Here is a 24,497-nt window from a genome sequence, read left to right as displayed (position 1 = left end):
AATTCTTTAACTTTTTCTAAAATACTGTTTATTTTAGAAAAAGTTAAAGAATTTTCTTTTTCTTTCTTAGTGCCATAACCTTTATTACTTCCAGAACTATGAGTTTCTTGCACCAAATTGCGACAACAAACAACACCAATAGAAATTGTAGTGTGAAACATGAAATTTTATCGGTATATTAGTTTTTCGCTGTAGAGCAGATCCCCAGAGCTCTCAGAAGCAAGGTCGAGGGCGTCAGCTAGCTGGAATATGCTCGGTATAATTTAGAGAATCAATAGCAGTTAAGAGCGGTGCCAATAGCAATTTAGATAAAGGTTTTGTTTGTTTTTCAACGGTGCAAAATAGTCTTTATGTGCTTGTTTTGGTAACTTTTTTGTTGGCTTTAGAAGGTCAACAAATAATATTACGCTGTTTTGGCTTTATGGAGTATTTTTACTAAACAATATTGTACGACGAAAAACGAAAATCCGTATAAATGTGATGGGAAGTTTCTCCAGACTGGACCATAAAGAATATGTAGACGATATAAATGCGAAAGTTCTTTATGATGTATGTCCTGTTTTAATGCCAAAATGACTGAATCAATACGCATGACCTTTTTCAGGGTGATAGATTCCATCCCAGCAAGGGATATACATTTCAATAAATGTAAAAATGCAGTCAAAGCCACGGGGAAAAATACAAGTAACTAGATGATATATTATACTCATAGCACAGTGCAGCCCAGCTCAATGTTATTCAGTTTCCCTTACACTTGTCGTAAGGTATTACGTCATGGTATAATTCTATTACAGGAAGGAAAATAAACCAAGTAAGTGGTTTCAAAATACGCTATTTATATTGTTAATACTTTGTAGTGACGCGTAGCGTTTGGAAGTGGGGCGACATTTGCAAAACTGATGCAAAGCGGACGTCAATCACAGGATTCATTCACCTTTCCTGCTTACATACAATTTTGAAATAATGTTGGTTACATTTTCAACGAAAAAAAAATGGTACAGTTTCTGATGGGTAAGTTTTCTTCACAAGGAAATAAAACAAATTACCAATACCACATTAGTTTCTATAAACATATTAATTTCTGCAAGGGATATAATAACTGCAAAGGTAGAATTTCATCTAAACATAACTTCATTTCAGAAAAGCGATAAAGTATAATTGACAATGTTTTTTACGAAAAATCTGTCAAAAGATTCCTAGAATTTATACAACGTTGAGAATATAGGTCTCAACGGAATAGTAGTTCAAAATAAACGCGGAAAGAAGTCATAAGCAAAGAATAGGAATCGCAAAAAACAAACGACCGATACGTTCGTATATTGAAACAATCAATCAATTAAAACATACTATAATTGTCCTCTGTACACAACAATGGACAATGAAAAACTGTTCAAAGATTACCATCAGTTGGTACAAGATCCTTGAAGGAACCTGTTCTCTGGATAACTAAGATATAGGATCATAGGCATAGACTAAATTTTCTTCCATATATTGATATGGTCAGTGGCAATAACGTTTTCCCTTAACTTATACTGCTATATTGTTGCCAAAAATCTCCCGAAACAGCTAAATGCAAGATAAAACTAGAGATTAATTAATAAACATGAGAAATAACTTTTTTCAAAGCTCGATTTTCCTAAAATACAAATAAGATTCGTTTATGAAGATACGAATAATAATATATAAAGGCCAAATATCAAGTTTTTGTCATAGGCAGATACTATTTTGGTGTGTTATTGGCATCAAGTGCAATGGTAAACCAGAAGATCAGACCATGAATTACTAGGAGTCTGTTAGTTCAACACTCCAGGTGCTTTACACTTAACATATAAAAGTAATTTTTCCAGTAAAGTAGATAGTACTATCAAATGTCTTTAGAATTTTCAGCCAGTCTTCTGCATAACATAGCTAATAGTAAGTGGTGCAGCAGCTAAAAGTAGCGCATTCAATAAACGAGCTATGTTAGGCATGTCACTTGCGGACCGATTTAGAAATACTCAAGTCTGCAGACTGCGGGGGAACAAAACGATCAAGATGTTACTGCTGTTAGGTAACCGGGTACAATCTTAGACGAGATTAGATCTGTTGGGAAGAAAGGAAGAAAGTATTATTGTTAAGAAGGAAAAAAAGGAAATTAGATTATTGTTAAACTCACTCCTGGAACTAAAATAGATGCTGCAAGAATTGTAGACGTTAAAATATAAAAAAACTTGAATGTAGCTTAGGGAGATTTTTTTTTTGAAAATATCATCCCTAGGGAAAATATGACGGGAGATAGCCACGTAACCTTAACGATCTTTCCCTATTCATTGCATTGATGATGGTAAAGCATTTATGCTAAGAATTTTACCTTAAGGTAAAAACCAGCCTATGCAACGTAATTGTGAAAGTTCCAAAGAACAATTCAAGACCTTTTTGTCATTTCGTCACTGTCTCTAAAAGGTACCAAGCAACAATTAAGAACTGGTTGCTATTGGGGACGTAAGATTCGGATACCAAGGAGATTGCGTGTTAAAATTCACCTTGAGGACAGAGTTCTTCAGAAAAATGCCTAGGAGACAGTTGGAGGGCAAAATAGACGTGTAGATAAAAACAAAAGAACAACTGTGTTAGCATTCTTGTGACGTCAGTGGTTAACAATAAAAACATGTCAATATTTGCTTAGCATGGAATTGAGTTATGGTATCTTTTGCAATTTTGCTGTTTCTGCAGTAATTTATTTGCGTTAAATAAGCAAAATTTCATTTCAAAAGGCTATCTACTAGTGCCTCATCATAACTATCATGGTAATAGATGGCCTGTATGTAAGTAACCATGTATGTAATTTTCATAGTAAAATTATTATCTACTTTGTAAATATGTTTGTAGACCTTAAAACTGCCTACTACAAATATTTGAACACATTCAGATAAATCTATTTTAAACATCACGTTTCGTTTGAGATAATATTATAGTTTATATTTATGACAGATTCGTTAGCAATAGCATACTTTGCTTTTTTTTGGAGGTCATAGAACTTTTGTTTCTGTACATATATAATACCACGCGTTTTCCCCATAGGGTGGGGTTAGGCAAAGACCAAATAATGCCACTTGGTGCGATCCTTACAAACTTCCCTTGCCTCATTCACATACATACATCTTGTGATACAGGACCACCAGTTGGTTTGAAACAAAAAACACAACATAATAAAGTAAAAGTTAAAGTATAAAGTAAATTAAATAAAAATACTTAAAATAAAATAAATACTTAAATAAAATAGTAAATTAAAATGGAGTAAATACGATGTGTTTCAATAGCGCTATGACTAATGACAGAACGATTCAATTTTCTAAATACGATCACAATTTATATAATTAGTACGTACTTGATTCTTACTTATCAAGTTCATATAAAGGACAAGCTTATTTATACACCTTCGAAATACAATAGAAAATAGCTGTAGAAAATAATGTATTTATTTGTTGTCATAGCAACTGGTTTTGTCGTTAGGCAATCGTATTAAACTAAGGTCAATGAACTATATGTTCTGTACTAACAACTTTGTCTACCTACAGATTGCCATTCGAAATAAATATTTTGACCACATTAAATGACAGTCTAGATCAGTGTTGCCAGTGTAATTAAAGTACACATCGGAATTTTTACGCATATTTCTTAATAGTGGGCCAAAATATAGGTACATAACTTGGAAAAGTTATATTACTTACTTTTTGTATAACAAAGTACCTGTTTAGACATTGTAAACCTTTTTAAGGGCATTTAAGGCACAATAAAACTCTGAAAAGCGAGTTAAACAGTGGCACGGGACGTTAAAATTTGAGCTGAAAAATCGTATTATCTCGCCAAAATAGAAAAGTCTGCCAACATCAGTCTACATGAATATTACAGCTACATGAAAATTAAACTATCTGATTCAAATGAGTGTTAGCTCTAGCCACAGAATACCGGATTCATTGCAAGGGGCGCAGAAATTACACTCGGACGAGGTCTGGCCGCTGGTAGCTTTGGACGATTTGTTCGCCGGCTTCTCTTTATCCACTAAAATATAATAGAAAATGATGAAGAAGAAATAAATATGAACTGAAAGAAATATTAAAAGAAGATGATGGCTTGTTAGTGTTGTTGTGAAGATCTTATAAATTCCTTAGAAGATAGATAATGATAGACAAGAGATAGTGGTTATAAGAAAAAGGTGAGTTTCCTATTTTTATCATAGAACACCAAAGAACAGATTATAAAAGTTTTAACTAGCTTCGCAGTATTCATCTAGTTGATCTAGCTAAAAAAAAGTTATTAAAAGCTTGTGCTTTAAACATAAAAAAAGTAAATTAAATAAGGCAAATAAAAATAAGTACAATTAACAAAAAGTTACAATTTTATACAACAAATGCACCAATTTAATATTAACTTAACTCAGGCAGATAAAAAGATATCGTAAATTTAAGACCATTAGACGTATGCAATCGCAAATGGTGCAATTTCGATCCAATATCAATGATTAAACGCGATCGATATCATCAAAAATAATCGAAAGATTTATCGAACATAATTACTAAAACGTTTTAACTTATGATTACGAATGCTAATTTTAATTAAAGAGTTAACTCCTACCTCAATTTGAGAGGCCACGCTTGCCCAGCAGTGGGACAGTCATGGGTTAAAATGGTGGTTATTCATTTGCCTATTCTTGTAGTTCAGTTTACTCCATTATATCATAATACTGACACGTGCCGCTTGTACGTGCCAAAGTGGTAAAGTGTACGCTATCAAATGCACTGACTATACCAATCACAATTCTGTGTTATGTGCAGATAATATGTGTGACATCATTGTAACGAGTAACTAACCGATTCTAAAACTAATTTACGATAATATCACGCCTATTTACCCGACAGTTTCTGCAGAAGTGTATAAAGTATACCCACGTTTCACCAGTTCCAATGTTAGTCCAATGTAATGGAGGGCTTATTGCCTAGACGGACACAAATAAACATAGGCAAATTCATGCATGTATGTATTTTTTTAACCCATGATGGCAAGGGTCACCTCTCTCCCGTATTTTGTGGGAGGGGTTAGGCCTCAAGTCCACCACGTTGATCGAGTGGGGGACTTTTTATACCTTCAAGAAATGCGTTAAATGTTAAATACAAAATAAAGTGCACAATACTTGTGACCCAGTTATATCGGTGCATCAGAAACTACCCCCAAACGTTCTCAACACCAGAGGATAAGCGGAAGATAAACGTTGGCTAAAGGAGAATTCGGCAAGAGAATCATAAAAAACATACATTTCGTTATGCGGTTAATAAAAAGGTATTTAACACAAATTTAAGGTCATATACCAAACCAATGCATGCTTCATAAATTTAGATATCCTCTAAAAGAACTGTCACAAAAAATCAAACCGTTTCAACCAGCTATACGAAACAAAAAAAAACTATAATTATGACCAGAAACCAAAACTGTATACGGGAAACGGTCGTCAAAACAACAATAGAACATCATGATGCGTGACGTCAATTATATTATATACAATGACGTCATTATATCGTAAAACATTATCTGAACACGTTATATTGATACTATGCGCGCAGTGGAACGATTTCAACGTCAATGGTCTACCGATTCAATTAATTTCGATCAGAGATATCGCGCCTGTAACAAAACGACGCGGTTAAGCATTGTTGCTGATGTGTAGATCTAGATGGGTGACCGTTTTTAAGTCATTTGCATTATTGCATTTTTAGTTAGTGTACTTTTAGTTATAAACACACTGATTTTGATTTGTCTTTCACCAGACCGTAAATGATGTGAGTCAATAACCTCAAAAACATATTTCAATACCTGATATTTTATCAGAAGGACCTTCTACGGTCATACACAAAATATTCGTCTAATAAAAGACATACATACTTGTAATGTAGCAACTAGGTAGTATTAAAATATATGAAATAAACAAAATAATTACAACGATTATTCTCAGAAGCCTATTATATTATAATTTGGTATATTTTCAATGACACGCATTATTCTATTCTGATTTTACGTAATTTTAAAACTAGTTTGGCCAAAGGTGCATGCACGCTAAAAAAGCTAATTTAGAAACTAGAATCACAAACTTGTTATGGTTATTAGGAAGAATATACGGGTCGAAATATTGATTGAATTTTGAACAGACGCATAAAAGATATTAAAGGTAAGCCACACAACACTTTTTTTGAAAACATTCATGTAACATTAATCCTATATTGGTAATTTCCAAGTATCAACAATAACATTAGGTGTATTTTCAACCTTTTCTTTAAGAAAATGAAGACTGATCTAAAGCCAAATTGGAACCTCTAGCTAACCTCTGGCCAATTCACTGCGATTTTAGGCACTCGAAATTATGACAAGATTTTTCAACTTTTATCTTACGAGTGTAATCTCTTAAAGCAGAAGAAATAAAATTTTGGGCCACACGGACCACAGGATACATGTTGCTTAGGTTCAATTTACGACGCTAGTCAAATAAATATCTGGAGACCTCAGAAGTCAAGTAAATGTACAATTTACCAGTTAGAAATTACAATTTGGATCAGTATTTTTTCGTTTATTTCCAAACCTCGTCTCCCCTACCTACGCTATAACACGCGTGAACACACGCTTCAAGTTTTCAATTACAGTACCAATAGCTGATAAAGGTTAATTGGACTAAACTGTGTATATTGGTGTGGGAGTATTGTGAGTTGAGAGTGTGTTTTTAAATAATGCTACGTATTGAAGCCAGCGGCCTTTTGCGGTACCAGACGTGGTCATGGACCTCTTATTGCGGGTGTTTGATGCTGTAAATGATCGTATTTGACCCATCTCTGAGTTGGTATATGACGTAGTAAATAGAAATCGAATAATTTTGTTTTTCGCTACTATGCGGGTAAGCTGACTTTTAAAATCATCATCATGTATACCTTGTTTCTGTCTACTATAACTATGTATACTCAGGCTACAGTAGTTATGGATAGACTTAATATTCTAAGGCCCTAAAGAAATGTGTAATCCGAGTTTTCAGGTGTTTGTTCATAGCAGGCAGATGACATACGTAAAATTGACTTACCGAGGAGTGGGAAATCTTTGAAGGGCTCATTCTTTATAACCTCAATTCCTTCGCCGCCGCCGGTTTCGTTTTTGGACACCTCAGCCACGCAGTACAACTGGGCCACTTGGTACTACGACAAAGAAACAATACATTAATATAATTTTATATCAGTCAGTACCTAGTAGAGAAAGATTCGAAGCCTGTTACCGAAATCGGCAAGAAAAAGTATCTTTTGATATCCTAAAAAGCAAGTGCACAGGGATGTCGACTAATGCTAAGGTATCGATTATTGTCAAAATCAAAATCAAATCATTTATTCATTTAGGTCAAATATTGACACTTATGATAGTCGTTACAATTACTGAATCTACCACTACCTCGGAAAGGGGGTAGAGCCTTATGAGAAGAGCTAGCGAGAAACTCACGGCCATTGTTTTCAATCGCCAAAAGTTTTACAATGTGGTTGATGTCTTATCATAAGTACTCATTCGAACCAACCAATATAGATTATTAAGTTACTTGAAAAACTCGACGACTAATCACACGAGAAGCAAAACGCTTTAGTTGGCCTAACGAGTGCTATCTTAAAATGCCCAGTTGAAATAGTAGAAACAGGCCGTTAAGCTATGGACTAGCTAGAAGCCTCGCTTTAAAGTTTAAAGGCTTTTGAGGGCAAGTGTTTAAAACTACTTCTTCTAAATATTAGTTCTCTGGCATCACTGTTTTAATAAATGCAAAATATTTTATCATCTTGTTAAATGTTCCACTCAGCTGACTTCAATAAATATTGCCGTTTTGCAAGCTTAAAAAATGTTACAAAAACGGGAAAAATATGACCCATTCTCTCTTCTGTTACGCAAGCGAAGTTGCGCGGGTCAGCTGGTAACTTATAAGCGCCAGTCCTACGTCTAATTACACTGAAGGAAGACGTAACTAGGTAATAGGGGCAAGACTAGAACATATAATTGGCACAATGCCAGAATTCAAGCTGTTACTTGAACAGAATACCATAGTAATGTGGTCTAATGGGGAATACAACTTGAAATATGCCTTTCGCCAGTCAAAAAATGAGATATTTATAAGATCACTAGCTGTTGCCAAGGGTATAAAGCTGTAATAAAATTTTTAAATGCATCTTTACAATGATACTACTCTTTACCTGCCAATTTTTCGTGGAAATTGCTGTATAGTGTGAAAATATTCTTATTTTATACATAAGGGGAGGGGTTCAAGAATTGTTTGATGGCAGCGTTAAAAAAGAGAGCTGCCTTTGCATTTCGGGCGCCCGCGACTTCGTCCGCGTGGAAAACCTTCACATGTAAATCCCGATCCCTCGGGAACTCCGGGATAAAAAGTAGCCTGTGTTATTTTAGGTCTCCAGCAGCCTATATTATACACCAACCATTTCATCGTAATCGGTTCAGTAGTATTCCCGTGAAAGAGTAACAAACATCCATACACACTTACAAACTTTCGCATTTATAATATTAGTAGGATAATACTTATTAGAAAGTAATAAAAAATTTCTTGACTATGGTGAGAAAAATTCCAGATTAAAAGTTGGATAGAACTACGCCAATAAAGGAATACCTACTTAAGTTATTTGAGACAAAAAATAAAATAAATTGTTTGGACGTTGCCAAGAAAGGTTTAGTTTTCAGTTAACTTTAAGGCCGTTCGTACACGAGGCTACACAAAGATCCGATACTAAGCAATTTTATAATCCATTAAAATTCGTAGATTTGCCTTGTCAATGGATTTGTATGACGGTAGTCGCTTGAAGACCAAAACCGTTTAGTATTGGACACTTGCGTAGGCTTGTACGAACGGCTTATAGTGGAAAATATACAAACAATTTTAAGTTGACTTGAATGATTGACTGACCCCCGGTTTCTGAGGTATATTTAGCGGTAGTTTATCTATTCAATAGCGTTTAAACTCATATAAAAAACGCTATTGAATACATAAACTACCGCTAAATGTACTCAGAAACCGGGGATGAATGACGGACAAGGCACAGCCGTAACCACTGAGCGTAGAAAGGAGAGAATCCTCAGGAAGTGTAGAGGAGCACTAAGAGAGGGTTTTCGGAATTACGGGCAAAGCTGTGGGCGGAAAGCTAGCGCTAAATTATATTTCAAACAACATTTTTATGCATCTCGCAAATTATTACATTCGTTTTATAACTTTCTCATTTGTTTACATAATAATGTTTGTTTATATCAACGTGTTAAACATCAACCAACCTTCAAATTTATTCAGAAACAAACCATTTGCATACGTTACATTACGACTCGATCCCATAGTGGTCTTCTTCTTATCGTATGGTTAGTAGTCAACCCAGTGTCAAAGTTGTTCAAGCCGCCCGAAGACCTTTGACGTGGCTTATCTTAATTGACAACATCGGGACCGGCTTTTTACGTGCCCTCCGAAGCACGGAGACGCCCAGTTCAAATACCACTATGCGGTCACCCATCTATGGAATGACCGCGCTAAGGTTTGCTTAAGCCACAGATCGTTTTCCGACCGGTGAGCGCATATGGCTATGGGCGCCTCCCATAGGGGTAAGGTGAGACGCGATTAATCATAACCCGTGCATACATTTACTTTTCACTACATTTATTCCGAATGTTAAAATGTGCTTCTTACATTAAATTTACATAATGTTATGGCACCATTGGGTAAAGATTTCTGTGATTTAAGAACATATGTATTTAGAAATATATAAGTATGTTTATCAGTTGTCTGATTACCATATTGTCTGTGGCAGGTTCAAATCCCACCCGGGGAAATATTAGTGTGATGACTACGAGTATTTATTCTGAACCTGGTTTGTAATTTTTCTATATAAGTATGTATTTAGAAGTATATAAGTGTGTTAATCAGTTTTCTGGTTACCATAGCTCTGCTTAATTTGGATTCAGTTAACCAGGAGTGAGTTGTCCAAAAATATTTATTTATTATTATTTATTTGGTTAACAGATCAATTTCTTAGTTTACGACCGTGTCACTATTTAATAATAAGAATAACTAATTAGATACGATATATCGAAAGAAATTATTCCTTACGGGGAGAATATACACCGCGTACCATACAGATACATTTCATATTATATCAGAACAAGAATTGTCTTATTAACAACATTTTTAACAGAATCTGTTGGAAATCATGATCATAGAATCTGATGCTATGCGCAAACGCATCACGTGTCACAAACATATAATTATAAATATTATAAACATCAATATTTCTTATTGTTAACAGTGACATTAATAAACCATTTATAATATGCAACGAGGTTATTATTTAATAAATAGCTATGAATAAATTAACAGAACTGTAAGCTGATGAGATGCTTTGTCTTTATCTTGATCGATTCTCTTTTCTTACGTCGATCGACTAGATAAAAGAAAAATACCGGGGGATAAGCTGCAAAACGATTATTACGTGAGACACATATACCTAAACAATTTTTTATAGATAGTTACTTTTATAAATTCAATTTTCATTCCTTTTTTGCAGGCAGACTGGTAGAAAATGTGACAAAAATGGCATTAAGTTCGCCAGTATATAGTTTAAAATAAATAAATAAATAACTGAGAAAAATCTAGGACCATATCCTAGGTCAATGATAGTTATTAAGTCATCTATAATTCATTGCAATAAATAAGAAAAACATTCTTATTAAAATAAACGGTAACATATTATTAACATACTAGATTATATAGGCAGAAGAGTATGAAATATACATATGTATATTATGTTTCGCCATTTACAAGCATAGTTTAAAGACGGAGGGGGACTAGCCTAATACCTCATACGGGGCACGTTGTGGATGTGGAGTCTTCTGATATAAACCAGAAAAAACCCTATATCACTTTGAGCGAACCGTAAATCGATCAATCTCGCGATCAGCTGTCGCACACTTTACCAAACATATCTAAAAGGCGCCATAGCCAGTTGCGCTCACCTGTCGATAAACAATCTGTTAGTTAAGCAACCCTTGGCGCGGTCATTCCATAGAAGGGTGACCGTATAGTGGTATTTGAACTGGGCGTCTCCGTACTTCGGAGGGCACGTAAAAAGTCGGTCCCGGCTGTTGTCTACTAAGATAACAGACGTTAAGCCATGTCAAAGGCCTCTCGGGCTCAGCTTTGACAATAGGTTGACCACTAACCATACGACGAAAAAACAAACACCTCAAAGGCAGTTGACATTAGAGGCAGTTGATTTTTAAAAAAAAGCTATAAAATAAACTAATCTGTGGTCATCATTACAAAACTACATCGTTTAGTTATAGAAAGTCAGTGGTTTGTTTAAACTCGTAGCGGCGTTACGATTGTACGAACACTCACGAATGTCCACGACTATTGCCGAAGGACGCGGGTCAAGGACGTCTCGGAAACTTTCAACGTTTCAGCAACCGCTGACGATTTCTGAACGTAAATATTAGAAAGTGTGACCGTGGTGTAGGGGTTTTATTGCGTTAAGTGTCGTATAACGCGCAGCCGAGTGGTTTAAGTTGATACCTCCCACGCAAGTGGTTAAAGGTTAGAACCCGACGCAACACACCAATAATTTTTCAAAGTATTGTTGTGTATTTCAAATAATTATCACTTGCTCTAACGGTGAAGGGAAACACCAGAAACCTTGCATGCCTAAAAATTTGTTTCATGCATTTATTGAGGGCATGCAAAGTCCCAACCCGCAAAGGGTCTCATGGACTCGAGGCCTAGCCCCTCCCGCTCGTTTAGGAGGAGCCCCTTGCCCTCCACTGGGACAGTAATGGGTTAAAAAAAAAGAAGAGCTGATATTTATTTATTATGGTTAAGTTAATGCTACTTCATTGCGATTGAACAGCGTTTTTTGAAGATCGTCATCGATATAATTGGAAGTCTGAAATAAAGACGATCACGTCATTATTTGTCTGCCTGTTAGAATATCCAAAGGTTTAGACAAATATTTACGCAATTAGTCAGTTGAAATAACTTTATGACAGAGGGTACTGAACAACGTAAGACAAATTAAACCCTGAATATGCTTGAAAAATACATATTTTATGTTTTTGTAATATGAAATGTATGTGCAGTTTTTTAAATTGTTTTTATTGTGTATTATTTCGATAAGCATATTATATATCTTACTAAAACTTGACTTACGAGAATTTGGATGTTTGGAATTCATTCAAGCCAATACTTTTTAACAATATCTTTTTACTATCTTTCATACATAGATAGTTTTTAATCTGGATTAACACATACGATACTTTTTACCCTGGTAAATTTATAACGCGGACGAAGTCGCAAGAAGGAGTAATCTCTAGGATTTAATCATCAGCTGAGTCGGTCGCCATATCGGTCGGGAAATATTTCATATAAAACAGATACGTTCAAGCATACTTTTAACACGTGTAATCATAACAGCAGTACTGGTAGCAAAGCCATGACTTTTACAAGGTTAACTTAATTAAGACAGATTTGTTTGTAACACACGTCATCTAGTTCAAGGTGGGTACTAGTATCAAACTAAATGTATACGCTTACGTGTCATTCACGTAACGTTAACTGCGATACTAGGTGCAGTTGTGAAGTTTTTCTGATCTTTTTTCGTAAGGATTGAGGTTGACTAAGAAAGGGTAAGTAAAAAGGTCTAGTACTGTTTTTATGAACTTGTGAATGTATGGAAAGCGAACGTAGTTCTGTTGTAAGACTTTTCATAGTTAAACCACTGCAGCAATTTTGGTAAAATTTTGCATGAAGACAAAGTTGAAGGAACGTCATCAAATGTAGGCCACTTCTTGTCACAATAAACACCCATAAATGAATAATAAATTTAACCCATTATTGTTCTACTGTTGGGCAAGGGTCCCCTATCGGAATGAGGGAGGGGTTAGGCCTTGAGTCCAGAATGCTGGCCATGTGCTAGTTGGGGACTTTGCAAACCAAGAACTGTTCTAAAGAACTCTCAGGCATGCAAGGTTGCATCACGATGTATTCATTCACCGTTGGATCAAGTGATATTTATTTCTAATACACACATAACTCCAAAAAGCTATTGGTGTGTTGCTTTGGATACGAAATCTCAACTACTTGCGTGGGAGACGCAAATTAAACCACTCGGTTATCACTGTTTAAAACTTGAAGGCTTGAAAAGGGGCGAACGTCACTACGTGTGCGGAGTTACGCGGGTCAGCTAGTATCAAATACAACTCATTTTTTTTGGGTTGCTGCAGTTAAACACTGAATTCAAAACAGAGTAACTGACGTAATTCTAAGTATAGCTAGACAGTTTCGCAGGTCGATAAGATGTTGTCAACATTACACGAGTTCATAGCTAGCTCATGAATATGCACATGTGTTGTTCCCATACATTAGCTCCAGCTGTTTTGGAATACAGTCCAAAGTGATCACGATCAATGCTTGACATTCAAATGTATCGTTAATTGTAAGACTTATTTTGACTTACTTATAAATGCGATTTTTTTTATGTGTTACAGAATGTTTGTTATTCAATCACGTCAAAACTGCTGAATGAATTTTGGTTTGCATATAGCTTGTAACCTGGATTTTTTATCTTGGGAAATATTTTCATCTATACGAAGTCGAGGGCAGAAGTTAGTTTATTATACACCTGTTTTGATATGACATAAATACTGAAAATATATCAATGGTAAGCAACTCCCTAAAGAATGTATATTCGTTTCTGTAAAATAATCTATCAACCAGCAAAATTCAATCCAAATTAGTTTCAGACGTTTTTACGTAAACGAAGGACAAACACACTTTAACGTTTATTGTGTTAGCAATAGCATAGATTTATATTATATTCCCGGATTGAGGATAATTTCGAAGTTTTGAACTGTCTTATTGCCCGTCTTTGCCAAAAGGTCGAGGAAAAGTCAAGATATCTAACACAAAATACAAAAAGTAAATGATGTATGTACGTCCCTGGCATAATCCCTGTACACACGTGCCGTTTCAAGGGCGAGGTCACACGCCATTCGCGTAAAGCCTAACTTAAAATATGTAATTAGCTGTTCCCTTCCAAATTCTTAGGCTTTGGTTATGAATTATGTAATGTTAGAGGGCACGGAGGTCGATTTTCAAAGGTACCCAAAGTTAATCAAACACTACCATGGCTTAATCTCTCTTTCGTACAGAATTAACTATTTTTGTCGCCCTAGCGACAGCTAGGTCTGCGTGGAAATATTGTACAGGTAAAAAAGTATCCTGTATGTTACTGCCTGTCTTTAAAATTTCATCAATACGTTTTTTTTTTAAAGACATCTTCCGCTCTAACACATGCTCTTGTCAAGGCTCTCCACTAAGTTGTTGGACTATAGCAGTAGATGAGATTGTTTAAACACTACATAACACGGAACAGAGACATTGCATGATCATGTTATATTATTGTTTATTAAGTAAATTAACATCTGCAAGTTCAAAGCGACCTCTGCCCTAAGTGCTTGTTACGCAAGCAATTGTTTATCTGTGGAGATATCATAGACAATGTAATAGTTATAAATACTACCATAAATTAAAAATGAATGATATAAATGGAGACTCACACTTTTTGCCCGACCTTGAGTTTTATTTGCTAATATTTATGTGAGTAAGCCTATTAACACGTTTATTGTTGAGCAATAATGTAATAAATAAGTACCTAATTTAAACTTTAAAAATTAACGAAATTAAATAGGTAAATTGTCTTAATTTATGATAGAGAACAAGCCTTTGAGGCTACAGTATTATTTTTTTGTTTTAATACTCCATACTAACATGGCTATTTTTTCCTAAATATCACTTACTTTGAATAATATAAAAACCTCAAAAAAATGTAATGAAATCCATCAGATAGGTAGCAGGGAATATAAAATTTATTAAAGCCACCCGTAAACTTCTATGTTATTTAAGGAAAATTAACATACATATTTTGAACCTAGGAAACTTTGATACCAACATGTATAAGGGAACATATGCTGTATAACATCACGCTATAATATACAGGGGTGTAGTTCATTCATTCATCGTATGGTTAGTGCCGTTAGTGGTGAACCTAGGGTCAAAGTTGTTCAAGTCGTCACCCTAAGGCTTATCATTATGGCTTAATGGCTGTTATATTAATTGAAAACATACGTGCCCTTCAAAGCATGGAGATGCTCAGCTCAAATAGAACTCTACGACCACCCATCTATAGAATGTAAAAAGTTTGCTTAACTAGTCGCTACCTACGGTGGAGCTCAACTAGCTAATAGCAGAGTAAAAATTATAAACGCGATTGAACTACGGGTAACAAATTAGTGTAAATGTCAAAAATTGTCAAGCACAACAAAGTAACATTTTTTTTAAAGACAAGTCCCGCACTTTTATGTTTCTTTTGTGTCGCGGGGACTTTTACGAACATACCAACAACGGTTACAAAGTATAACTAGACCTGAAACAACTACCTGTGGATCGCACAAATAATTGTTCCGCGTGGGAATCGAACCCACAACCTCCCGACACAATGGTTGCGACTCGGCGGCTCTAACCACTGCGCCACGGAGGCAGTCTCAATAAATAAACAATAAAAATGAATATATCAGTTAGTGAACATATATCAATTAAGTAACTTTTTACAATCAACAGGTTTTAATAGCGAAGCGAGGTTGATTTTTTATGTCAAAACGCGTCAACACACGAGGTCTTCGCGTGCATAATGTTTTAAAATATACCTAAATGTTTAATTTATGAAAATATTCTGTAATACGATTTAAATAATTATGTTTCTTGACTATAGTTATATCTTATTTAAGACGATCAACGACAGTCAGGCATACAAACAAAAAAATAAGCAGGTTAAGCAATATTTGCAGCGGCCTGTATGTAGATGGGTAGCCGAAGCTGAGCGTGTCCCGAAACCAAACGTATACAGAAGCACTGGCTAACTTTTAAGATGTTTTCTTTTTATTTGTTTACGCAAGTTCGAAAAGGGCTTTAGTCACACGAGATAGCATATTTAATTTACGTCAAACTTATACAGTAATCAAGTTAAGGAACTTGGTACCAATACAATCATTGTGATGTCACGTCAATTCTTGCTCAAAGAATCCATGAATCGCGCCAATAACTTTACAGAATTTCTTTACGAAAAATCTACGACTTTTTGTCACAACAGTCAATCAATCCATCATCTCTACATAATAATAGAGTGAGAAAAAGCATGATTGAACATTGAAGATAAATAAATAAAATATAACCCACTAAGTTCCACTGCTGGGCAAGGGTCACCTCCCGTAACGAAGGAGGTGTTAGGCCTTGAGGTTTTTAGATATTTACAAAAAAAAAAATATTAAGCGGCAGTAGGCATCCCTACCAATATAAATGCGAAAGTAGCGCTTGTCTGTCTGTCTCTTCTTCACACCTACACCACTGAACCGATTCGGATGAAATTTTGTGTAGTCTTTCTACGCTTAGTTGTTTCGGCTGTGCGTTGTCCATCAGTCAGTAACTTAGTAACGGGAAGGAGTGAAAGGGGTTAAAACGGGAAAGCTAAAGTCCATGCAAGCAAAGTCGCGGGCGGTCGCTAGTCAACATTAAAGTTTAAAATGCGACCATGAAAAGCAGCAGTATTATCTTAAATTACTTAAAATAATTATATTCATAATTATTCTGTAACACTTACGTTTTAATTAAACATGTTAATAATATTCAGCTCTGGTCTTGTTACCCACTGCTTGATATAGTAGAAACAGATTATTTTTTGTTTTACTTCATTTCATGTTCATTTATTTATAACTTTTCTAGACCTTATATTAATATTATTTCCGCTTGAAATCATCCTAACTTTTAAACTTTCGCGTTATATGGTGACACTGGTCGTGGTCGCAGGCTGTGCCTGCGCCGAAACGTCCGGTATTGTAAGGTAAAATTCGTGTTCGAGTTAACAGGCGTCATATAATTATTTAAATATGCATGCATATGCAATTATGCACGCATGAATGCTTAGATCTTATCACACGATTTTTTATGCATGAAAATTATTTAAATTTAAATTTAGGTATAATGTTATCACCAAAATCTATAATTAATTAATGAATTTGCATGTGTTATGTCTACGACGTAAATTAGGTATTAATTATATTAATTAAAATCAAATTATTAATTCATTCAGGTCACACATTGACACATATTATTATCAATTACAGTTATGTTTTAACGTGAGTTTCGGAAAAGGGAAAACCCAATAAACAAGTTACATTAACCTGTTAATGTCCCACAGCTGGGCTTTTTCCTGATGAAAGAGGTCAAACACTTTAAATCCCGAGATACATCTATACTAATATTATAAAGCTGAAGAGTTTGTTTGTTTGTTTGTTTGAACGCGCTAATCTCGGGAACTACTGGTCCGATTTGAAAAATTCTTTCAGTGTTAGATAGCCCATTTATCAAGGAAGGTTATAGGCTATATATCATCACGCTACGACCAATAGGAGCAGAGTAACAGTGAAAAATGTTACAAAAACGGGGAAAATTATGATTATCTTAAGTGACGCAAGCGAAGTTGCGCGGGTCAGCTAGTTTAAAATATAACGATCACATATCTATCATTCTCTGGTTTCTGGCTACCTTTAATGGAAAAAAAACATGATTTCATGCATGAGGCACATATAAAAATCGTGTTTTTTTTAATATCATTCTAAAAAGAACCATAAACAATCCAAAATACATAGCTATGAGGTTACATGCTTAAAAATAATGCTGTAGACTTTATAATCTGTTCTTTCTTTTGAAGTGGGTTTATAAACTAAACCTACCATTATTAGTGACAATTATAAGCAATGTTTCTTTATAACATAACAAATATGTATACTGTAAGTTTCTAACATAAACACATCACATAATATCACTTCTTTTTCCCATAGGCAGATACCAAAGAATGCCACTTGCAACCATCCTTAAACTTTCCTTGCCTCATTCACATCCATACACCCTGTCAAAAACACAATAAGATTCTTATAAGATGACCTACTAAACTCTGTTTGTATTTAGCAATACAAATTGCAAGAGTGCACATTTAGTGCATAAGTCATTGCATCATTAATTCTGAGAAAAAAAAACAACCCACAGACAATTGCTTTACATAACATTAGAAGTTAGTGAAAGAGGTTTTATTACTTTGCCTTTGTTTACTTTCACGCAAAAGAGTAATAGTACAATGCCTAGTTTTACCACTACTGGGTAAGTATTAGACAGCTAAACAGACACTTTTGACACTTCTTTTCATATAATTACTGTTAATTTATCTGGTTGGTTAGAAACTATCTGTATATCAAATTTCATTAAAAACATTCAGTAGTTTGGAGTGACATCCATCCATTCTCACAATCTGAAACATTTATAATATTAGTAGGATATATATAATTGCTATGATACATGATCATATAACTTTTAAAAAGTCACCATGAATTGGAAAAACATTGTCAAATTCAATAAAATAAATATTATATTAGCACAGATAATATTTGACATTGATAGACATGACTAATAGAAGATAAATTATAACCCTATTTCAATATACTGTTGTTATCTCTTATCTATAATATTAACTGAAATCAACTTGACAATCATAATAATTTGATACTGCTGAAAAATATTACCTACATAGACTTGCTGTGACATGTGGGATTTTTTTATTAGAAACATGGTGTTGTGGCATTGATAAGTAGCTGTTCAGTCTATTAAAAAAAACTGTGTTTTCTTTTTTTTTCTATATGGGTTCTTATGTTTTGATCTTGTTGGATTATTATTTATAATAATATTCTTTGTTTTATTCATGTAATGAGGAGAGCTAACTTCACAATAATTCTATGAGATGTAACAAATTGATGGTTACCTATATCTATTATTGCAATGAGAGTTAATCACATAATATCAATGTTCATAGTATCTTCAAGTTTATCACAGATTATTCTAATTGGATTCAGATAAAAAATGTATAATGGCACTTGGTAACAACAGCTCTTGGTGTAGGCACAGACAATCTAACATTTCCTTCTTCAGGTTAACAAGAGATTACTTGATAACACCTACTAAACTTAGTTTCCCCACAATGCTTGTAACTGGCCACTTGCACCAAAGATTTTCACAACAAGTTCTCATAATCATAAAACTACAATACATCTACTTGTCCTTGAACATTGCAATTTGAAATTAGAATTCTTACCTCTTCTACTGTTAGGGGGAGCGTGACGCGGCTGCAAACAAAGAAAATTGCGTTTAATTTTTATTGTACGTTTTTTCCCACACTAACATCTGTTAATATTATTCGCGGAAATTCACAACTTCCACGGACAAACCTTGACCTGAAGATCTGTCACTGTCAGTACCTTTTACATATTTCGACATGACTGAACCGATTAGTAAATGTTTAACGTTGATATTTCACTTTAAAAATCACTACTACTGATAAGATCAAACGTATAGGCAGTCCGTGGCAGATTTTCAAGTAGACTTCCCGAAAATCGATTTGTATTCGCAAACTTGTATAACCTTAACAAAATATACTTACTATTCTTTGATAATCATGTTGTATATTTACTTTCAGTCACTTAAATGCACATTAGACTGTCCACTACCACCTTTTATGAAGACTTATCACAGAACGAGGCTTGAGCGATGGCCCGATTATTGGTAGATGATTTTAATTTTAATCTATGACCAACCAATGAAAATGACAAGGCGCATGCTTCGTTATGACGCAACGGATATTACGTCAACGTTATCAGATACGTTTCGTCTCTTTTGACAGTTGGTTAAGCAAATACTGTGCGTAAAGTACTCCATTAATTATTATATTTTAAGCCATTCAAATATAGGCAAATCTATATCAGATAAATTCTAACAGAAATTGAAATTATCAAATTTAGAATGTAAATAATAATAAAACAAAGAACTTATGACATTCATTTTACGTCCTGGAGAATGTTGTGTAAAGGAAAATCCAACCGGAAACGACGACGTTTCATGCTACGCAAGTCAAGTTGATTCTACCACGCAAGCGAAATTTGAAAAAGAAAACAATACAAGTGGATTAGGAAGACAAAGTGAGATAAATAATCAAAAATAATAATTACTGCTGCGTCAGATATAGATTTTCAGTTGTTGTAAGATTTTAGAAACATCAATACCAAAAAACACGACATTAATGTTAAATAAAATAAATTTTTACTCATATATATATTTCAATCTCACAAATTAAATGAAAAAATTAAACTAAGTTACAAAGGGAATCAAACATATTAAGTTTTATTAAGCAAATAAAGAAATAATTTAAAACTTTTCTTAAAACATATTCTCAGTAAGTTTAAAATTCCGAACGAATATTACTTTGCTTTTACTTCTAGTTGGTTGACGTGAGAGACAAACATTACATTAGGCGAATGAATTTTTCATTCCTTTAATTTCTACAAAATGCACTAAAAATGCTTTGATACATTATTTAAATCCTCTAAATTTCAATCGTGCCTATATTTTTGAGATTACTTACTTTTCTGCTACGGGTTTAAAGTCCCAATTTGAAAATGAGTCTCGTCGGAAAAAAGTGTGAATCAATATCGTTACTGGAAACTAATAAAGACGACGTAATATTGAGTGAAATAACTCCTGAGGATGTTTTGAGGTTGGACCGCATCACGGACACATATTTATGTAGTCCTGAAGCGAATGTATACGATATAGATTTCACAAGATTTAAAATTCGTGATTTGGAAACTGGGACTGTGTTGTTTGAGATCGCTAAGCCTCCGACGGACTTCGGTGTGGACAATGAAGGTGCTGAAGACGCTCCTGAGGAGCCACTGGATCCTAACGCCGGCAGATTCGTCCGTTACCAGTTTACGCCTCAATTCTTAAAACTAAAGACTGTTGGAGCCACGTAAGTGAAAATAGTTTCCTTTATTTTGCCTTATATTCAATATATCACTATCCAGTAGTAGAATTGAGTTTTTATAGTTATACAATATTATATAGTTTGGTAGTCAAACTATTGTTAGGTAGCATATTGGAGGTCAACAACCTTGTTTGATCCAAATTGGCTACTTAGTTGTATTAAACACTTTTCTTTGACCTTTCAGCCTAGGTATCAATTTGTTCTGTTTTTTCAAAGTGAGAAAAGAGCTAATAATAATATAATTGTCTTTTAAAATAAAAATAAAAATATACCCTTTATGGTTTCAAACTAATCTGGGTACAACTCCAAAATCTTATTCAAACTTATTATTATTATATTTTCAATTTTGGGAACCATTACTCTCACACTGCTGTGCAATAATAATTTAAAATTTTTGTAATGGAAAGGTTATTGTTAGAAAACCTAACGCTTAATAGTTAGAATAAATAACAATTATTTACTAGAAAGTCAGTGTGATGGCTTTGGTTTACTTAAACCTTCATCTACTTGTCTGGTAGGCAAATACTTATACGACTTGACTAACACTCCTCTTATAATAATATTTCATACACATTTACATAATGTTTTATATTCCAGTGTGGAGTTTACAGTAGGTGCTCGTCCTGTGAACCACTTCAGGATGATAGAGAAGCATTTTTTCAGGGATACTCTACTCAAGACCTTTGATTTTGAGTTTGGCTTCTGCATTCCGTTCTCAAGAAACACGTGTGAACACATATATGAGTTTCCTTCACTGCCTCCAGACCTAGGTTAGTAGCAATGCATGCAATACACTAGCTGATACGCAACTTTGCTTATGTCACATAATAGGTCATAATTTTCATTTTTAGATATGTGTACATTATATTAAGCTGGCCTAGGTGTAGTTCAAGTTAGTTCTGCATTTCAATTCTAATATTTAAAAGCTTTTATATATTTTTTAAATGAAATATCTGAATAAAAATATATCTATTGATTAGGACAATGTCAAGTTTTAACCTTATCATTAAGGGTTGGCGCAAACGGGCCACCGACCACAGCCACTGGTGGCCAGCGACACCCACTTAACACGTTTTTCCATATATTTTGTATCCTGTAGCGAGTGGCCGCCACCGACTACGCCACCGAAAAACGTGTTAAGTGGGTGTCACTGGCCACCAGTGGCTGTGGTCGGTGGCCCGTTTGCGCAGACCCTAAGTGTTTTATTTTCCACATTCAGTTTAAGCTAAATAATTTTTAATACATTTCAGTTGATGAGATGATCGCTGCTCCGTTCGAGACGTGCTCCGACAGCTTCTACTTCGTTGACAATCACCTGGTGATGCACAACAAAGCTGACTACGCGTACAACGGCGGCATCAACAACTAAACACACCGTTTACCTTCTTATTGGCACGATTCAGCATTATTTGTGGTTTTACAAAATTAACACTACACAAAAAAAGGTTTTTATATGTAGTCCCATTTGTTAAGTGTGCTAAAGTTGTTGATTAGTGTCTCTCTTCAAAATTGAGCGATTCTGGAATCTCACCGACCGATTTCTGGTCTTCACCGACCGTTTTTCGACCTTTTTCGACCGAGTTCCGGTGCTTGTCGACCGATTGCTTGGGAAAATCGGTCGGTTATTCGGTTGCAGTTGGTTTTGGTCTTTCACTGACCGGTTTACGGAACGTGCTACGAATCTTACAGATTATCTTTGATTTATCGGTCGGTCAAGTCAATGTTGGTCTTGCTAGGGGAAAATAAAGGGAAAAAAAAATTCGACTGTGTTAAAAATGGGCACTAATCTTTTCGACACTTAAAATAAAGCTAAAGTCACATCACAGATGTTTGTTCCAACTTTAGACAATTATCATTACCATTTGCGATCTCTGGTCGGTAAACTATCCGTGGGTTGAGTAAAGCCTTGGCGCGGTCATTAATGGGTGACCACAAAGTGATATTTGAACTGAGCGTCTCCGTGCTTCGGACACGCTTAAAGTGGGTCCCGGGTGTTGTCTTTTAAGATAACAGTCGTTGACCACTCATCATACGAAAAAATTAAATAATAACTCGCCTCTTTCCCAAAGGAAAAATATAATATCTAAGGAATATCATCACTTTCAAATGTGATGTTATTATGCATGTCAGTGATGTGACTTCAGCCACATTTCTTCGTTCCTAACGAATTAAAGCTTTGTTCGTTTTCGTGACACCCTATTAGAAAATAATTGTGATGTTATTGATTGTGATTTTTTACACCTATTTAAATAATTATCAAAAAAATGTATGTATGTACTGAAAATTTTAAATAAGGGTACTCACTCAATTCGGCTGTTGTGTAATTTTTTACGTTTGTGTGTTTGTGTGCCCTTGATTATGTTTAACTTTGGAAATTAATTGATGGTGTGTAGAAACTCCATATCTGTGCGAATGCAAATATCGATCATATAAGTGACAGCAACGAGTCGCAAACTTAATTTATTGAAGGGAGAATCTTCAACTATCTATTGCCTGAACCTTGCAAGATAATCTTTATAGTTCTTTAGGTGCATAAATAAGCACTTTAAGAGTAAAAAAGGCAAATATTTTAGACTCAAAACAAAGGTTTTCAAGAGCCATTTTCAGTCGGTATTCGCGTTCGCCTAGTACGTGGAGGCAACAGGCAGCTAAAAATTAAATTGTACGGTTCGTGTGATAAAGAGTACGGAAAACAGGGCAACATACGAATGTTGATGAATGCGTTTATATAAAATAATATTAATTGATGCATTTCTCAAATTGATCTCGATTTAATTAATATGAATGACATTCCAAAAATGTTTACTAGTTTTATTTGTGAGGGTGTTATCAGACCCATCTTTGAATAAGTAATTTATAATTTTAGTGATGATTCCATTAGAATTCTTGTTAAATTTTGAAAATTAATTTAGTTTTTTTGCTTAACAATATCACATGTTCTACTTATTTTTAGTAAAGATTCGTTCGCTAACTACGTTCCTATAAGTCTGGTAATGCCCTTTATGTATTATTTTAAAACAGACAAAGAAAAAAAGACGAAGTTTTGACTGAAAATAATTATCTCTTATTTTGATCTCTTGTTGAAAATCTCAAAAAAAAAACTTAAAAATGTAATAAAAAAAAGAGTTTGTTATTTCAAAGTTTGTAACAGCATGGTTTTTTGTGAACATTGACACCTAGATGACACGAAGCACTATGTTCACAATATTTTCAGTGTGCAACACTCGTTCTTAGTATATAAGTGGTGCTTTTTAATTCAAAATTATCTAGTCATTTTTTGTAAGCTATCGATAATTTAAAACGTTTATATTGTCACCGAAATTGTTCATGTTTGCAACAAAAGGGTAATAACATTTTGAATAAACAACTTAACTGTTAAAATAATAATCAACGTGTAAATTCTTTTTAAATCTTAAAATAATACTCTTAAATTTCTTATAAGTTATAACAGGTTTGATGTTCGGCAACTACAATGGAAGGATATTACAG

The 24,497-nt window shown here is 34.4% G+C and overlaps 2 protein-coding genes across 3 annotated transcripts in view; one reads left to right on the top strand and one right to left on the bottom strand.

Moving 5' to 3' along the window:
- vib (phosphatidylinositol transfer protein vib) overlaps positions 1-19,823 on the bottom strand; it is a 31,966-nt gene extending 12,143 nt beyond the window's left edge. The window contains exons 1-4 of one of the 2 annotated variants that reach the window (XM_076128143.1): positions 19,629-19,823; positions 19,284-19,314; positions 7,097-7,208; positions 3,979-4,041 (exon numbers count right to left, since the gene is read on the bottom strand). In XM_076128143.1, the coding sequence (XP_075984258.1) occupies positions 3,979-4,041; positions 7,097-7,208; positions 19,284-19,314; positions 19,629-19,645 (223 nt within the window). In that variant the 5' untranslated portion in view covers positions 19,646-19,823. The remainder of the gene's footprint in view (positions 1-3,978; positions 4,042-7,096; positions 7,209-19,283; positions 19,315-19,628) is intronic. The other variant, XM_076128144.1, reaches the window with a different exon arrangement.
- A 639-nt stretch (positions 19,824-20,462) lies between these two features.
- On the top strand, positions 20,463-24,296 carry unc-119 (unc-119 lipid binding chaperone). The gene is made up of 3 exons (XM_076127426.1): positions 20,463-20,993; positions 21,606-21,778; positions 22,259-24,296. The coding sequence occupies exons 1-3, from the start codon at positions 20,641-20,643 to the stop codon at positions 22,375-22,377; spliced, it is 645 nt and encodes a 214-aa protein (XP_075983541.1). The 5' UTR covers positions 20,463-20,640; the 3' UTR covers positions 22,378-24,296.
- The last annotated feature ends 201 nt before the right edge of the window (positions 24,297-24,497 follow it).

The sequence above is a fragment of the Anticarsia gemmatalis genome, chromosome 20 (genome assembly GCF_050436995.1).
Source record: "Anticarsia gemmatalis isolate Benzon Research Colony breed Stoneville strain chromosome 20, ilAntGemm2 primary, whole genome shotgun sequence".
Lineage (NCBI taxonomy): Eukaryota > Metazoa > Arthropoda > Insecta > Lepidoptera > Erebidae > Anticarsia > Anticarsia gemmatalis.
This window is presented reverse-complemented; position numbering and strand designations above follow the sequence as displayed.

Coding starts and splice junctions, on each gene's coding strand:
- unc-119 (XM_076127426.1), top strand. CDS start 20,641: ATGAGTCTCGTCGGAAAAAAGTGTGAATCAATATCGTTACTGGAAACT. Junction 20,994..21,605: donor CTAAAGACTGTTGGAGCCAC/GTAAGTGAAAAT, acceptor TTTATATTCCAG/TGTGGAGTTTACAGTAGGTG. Junction 21,779..22,258: donor TTCACTGCCTCCAGACCTAG/GTTAGTAGCAAT, acceptor AATACATTTCAG/TTGATGAGATGATCGCTGCT.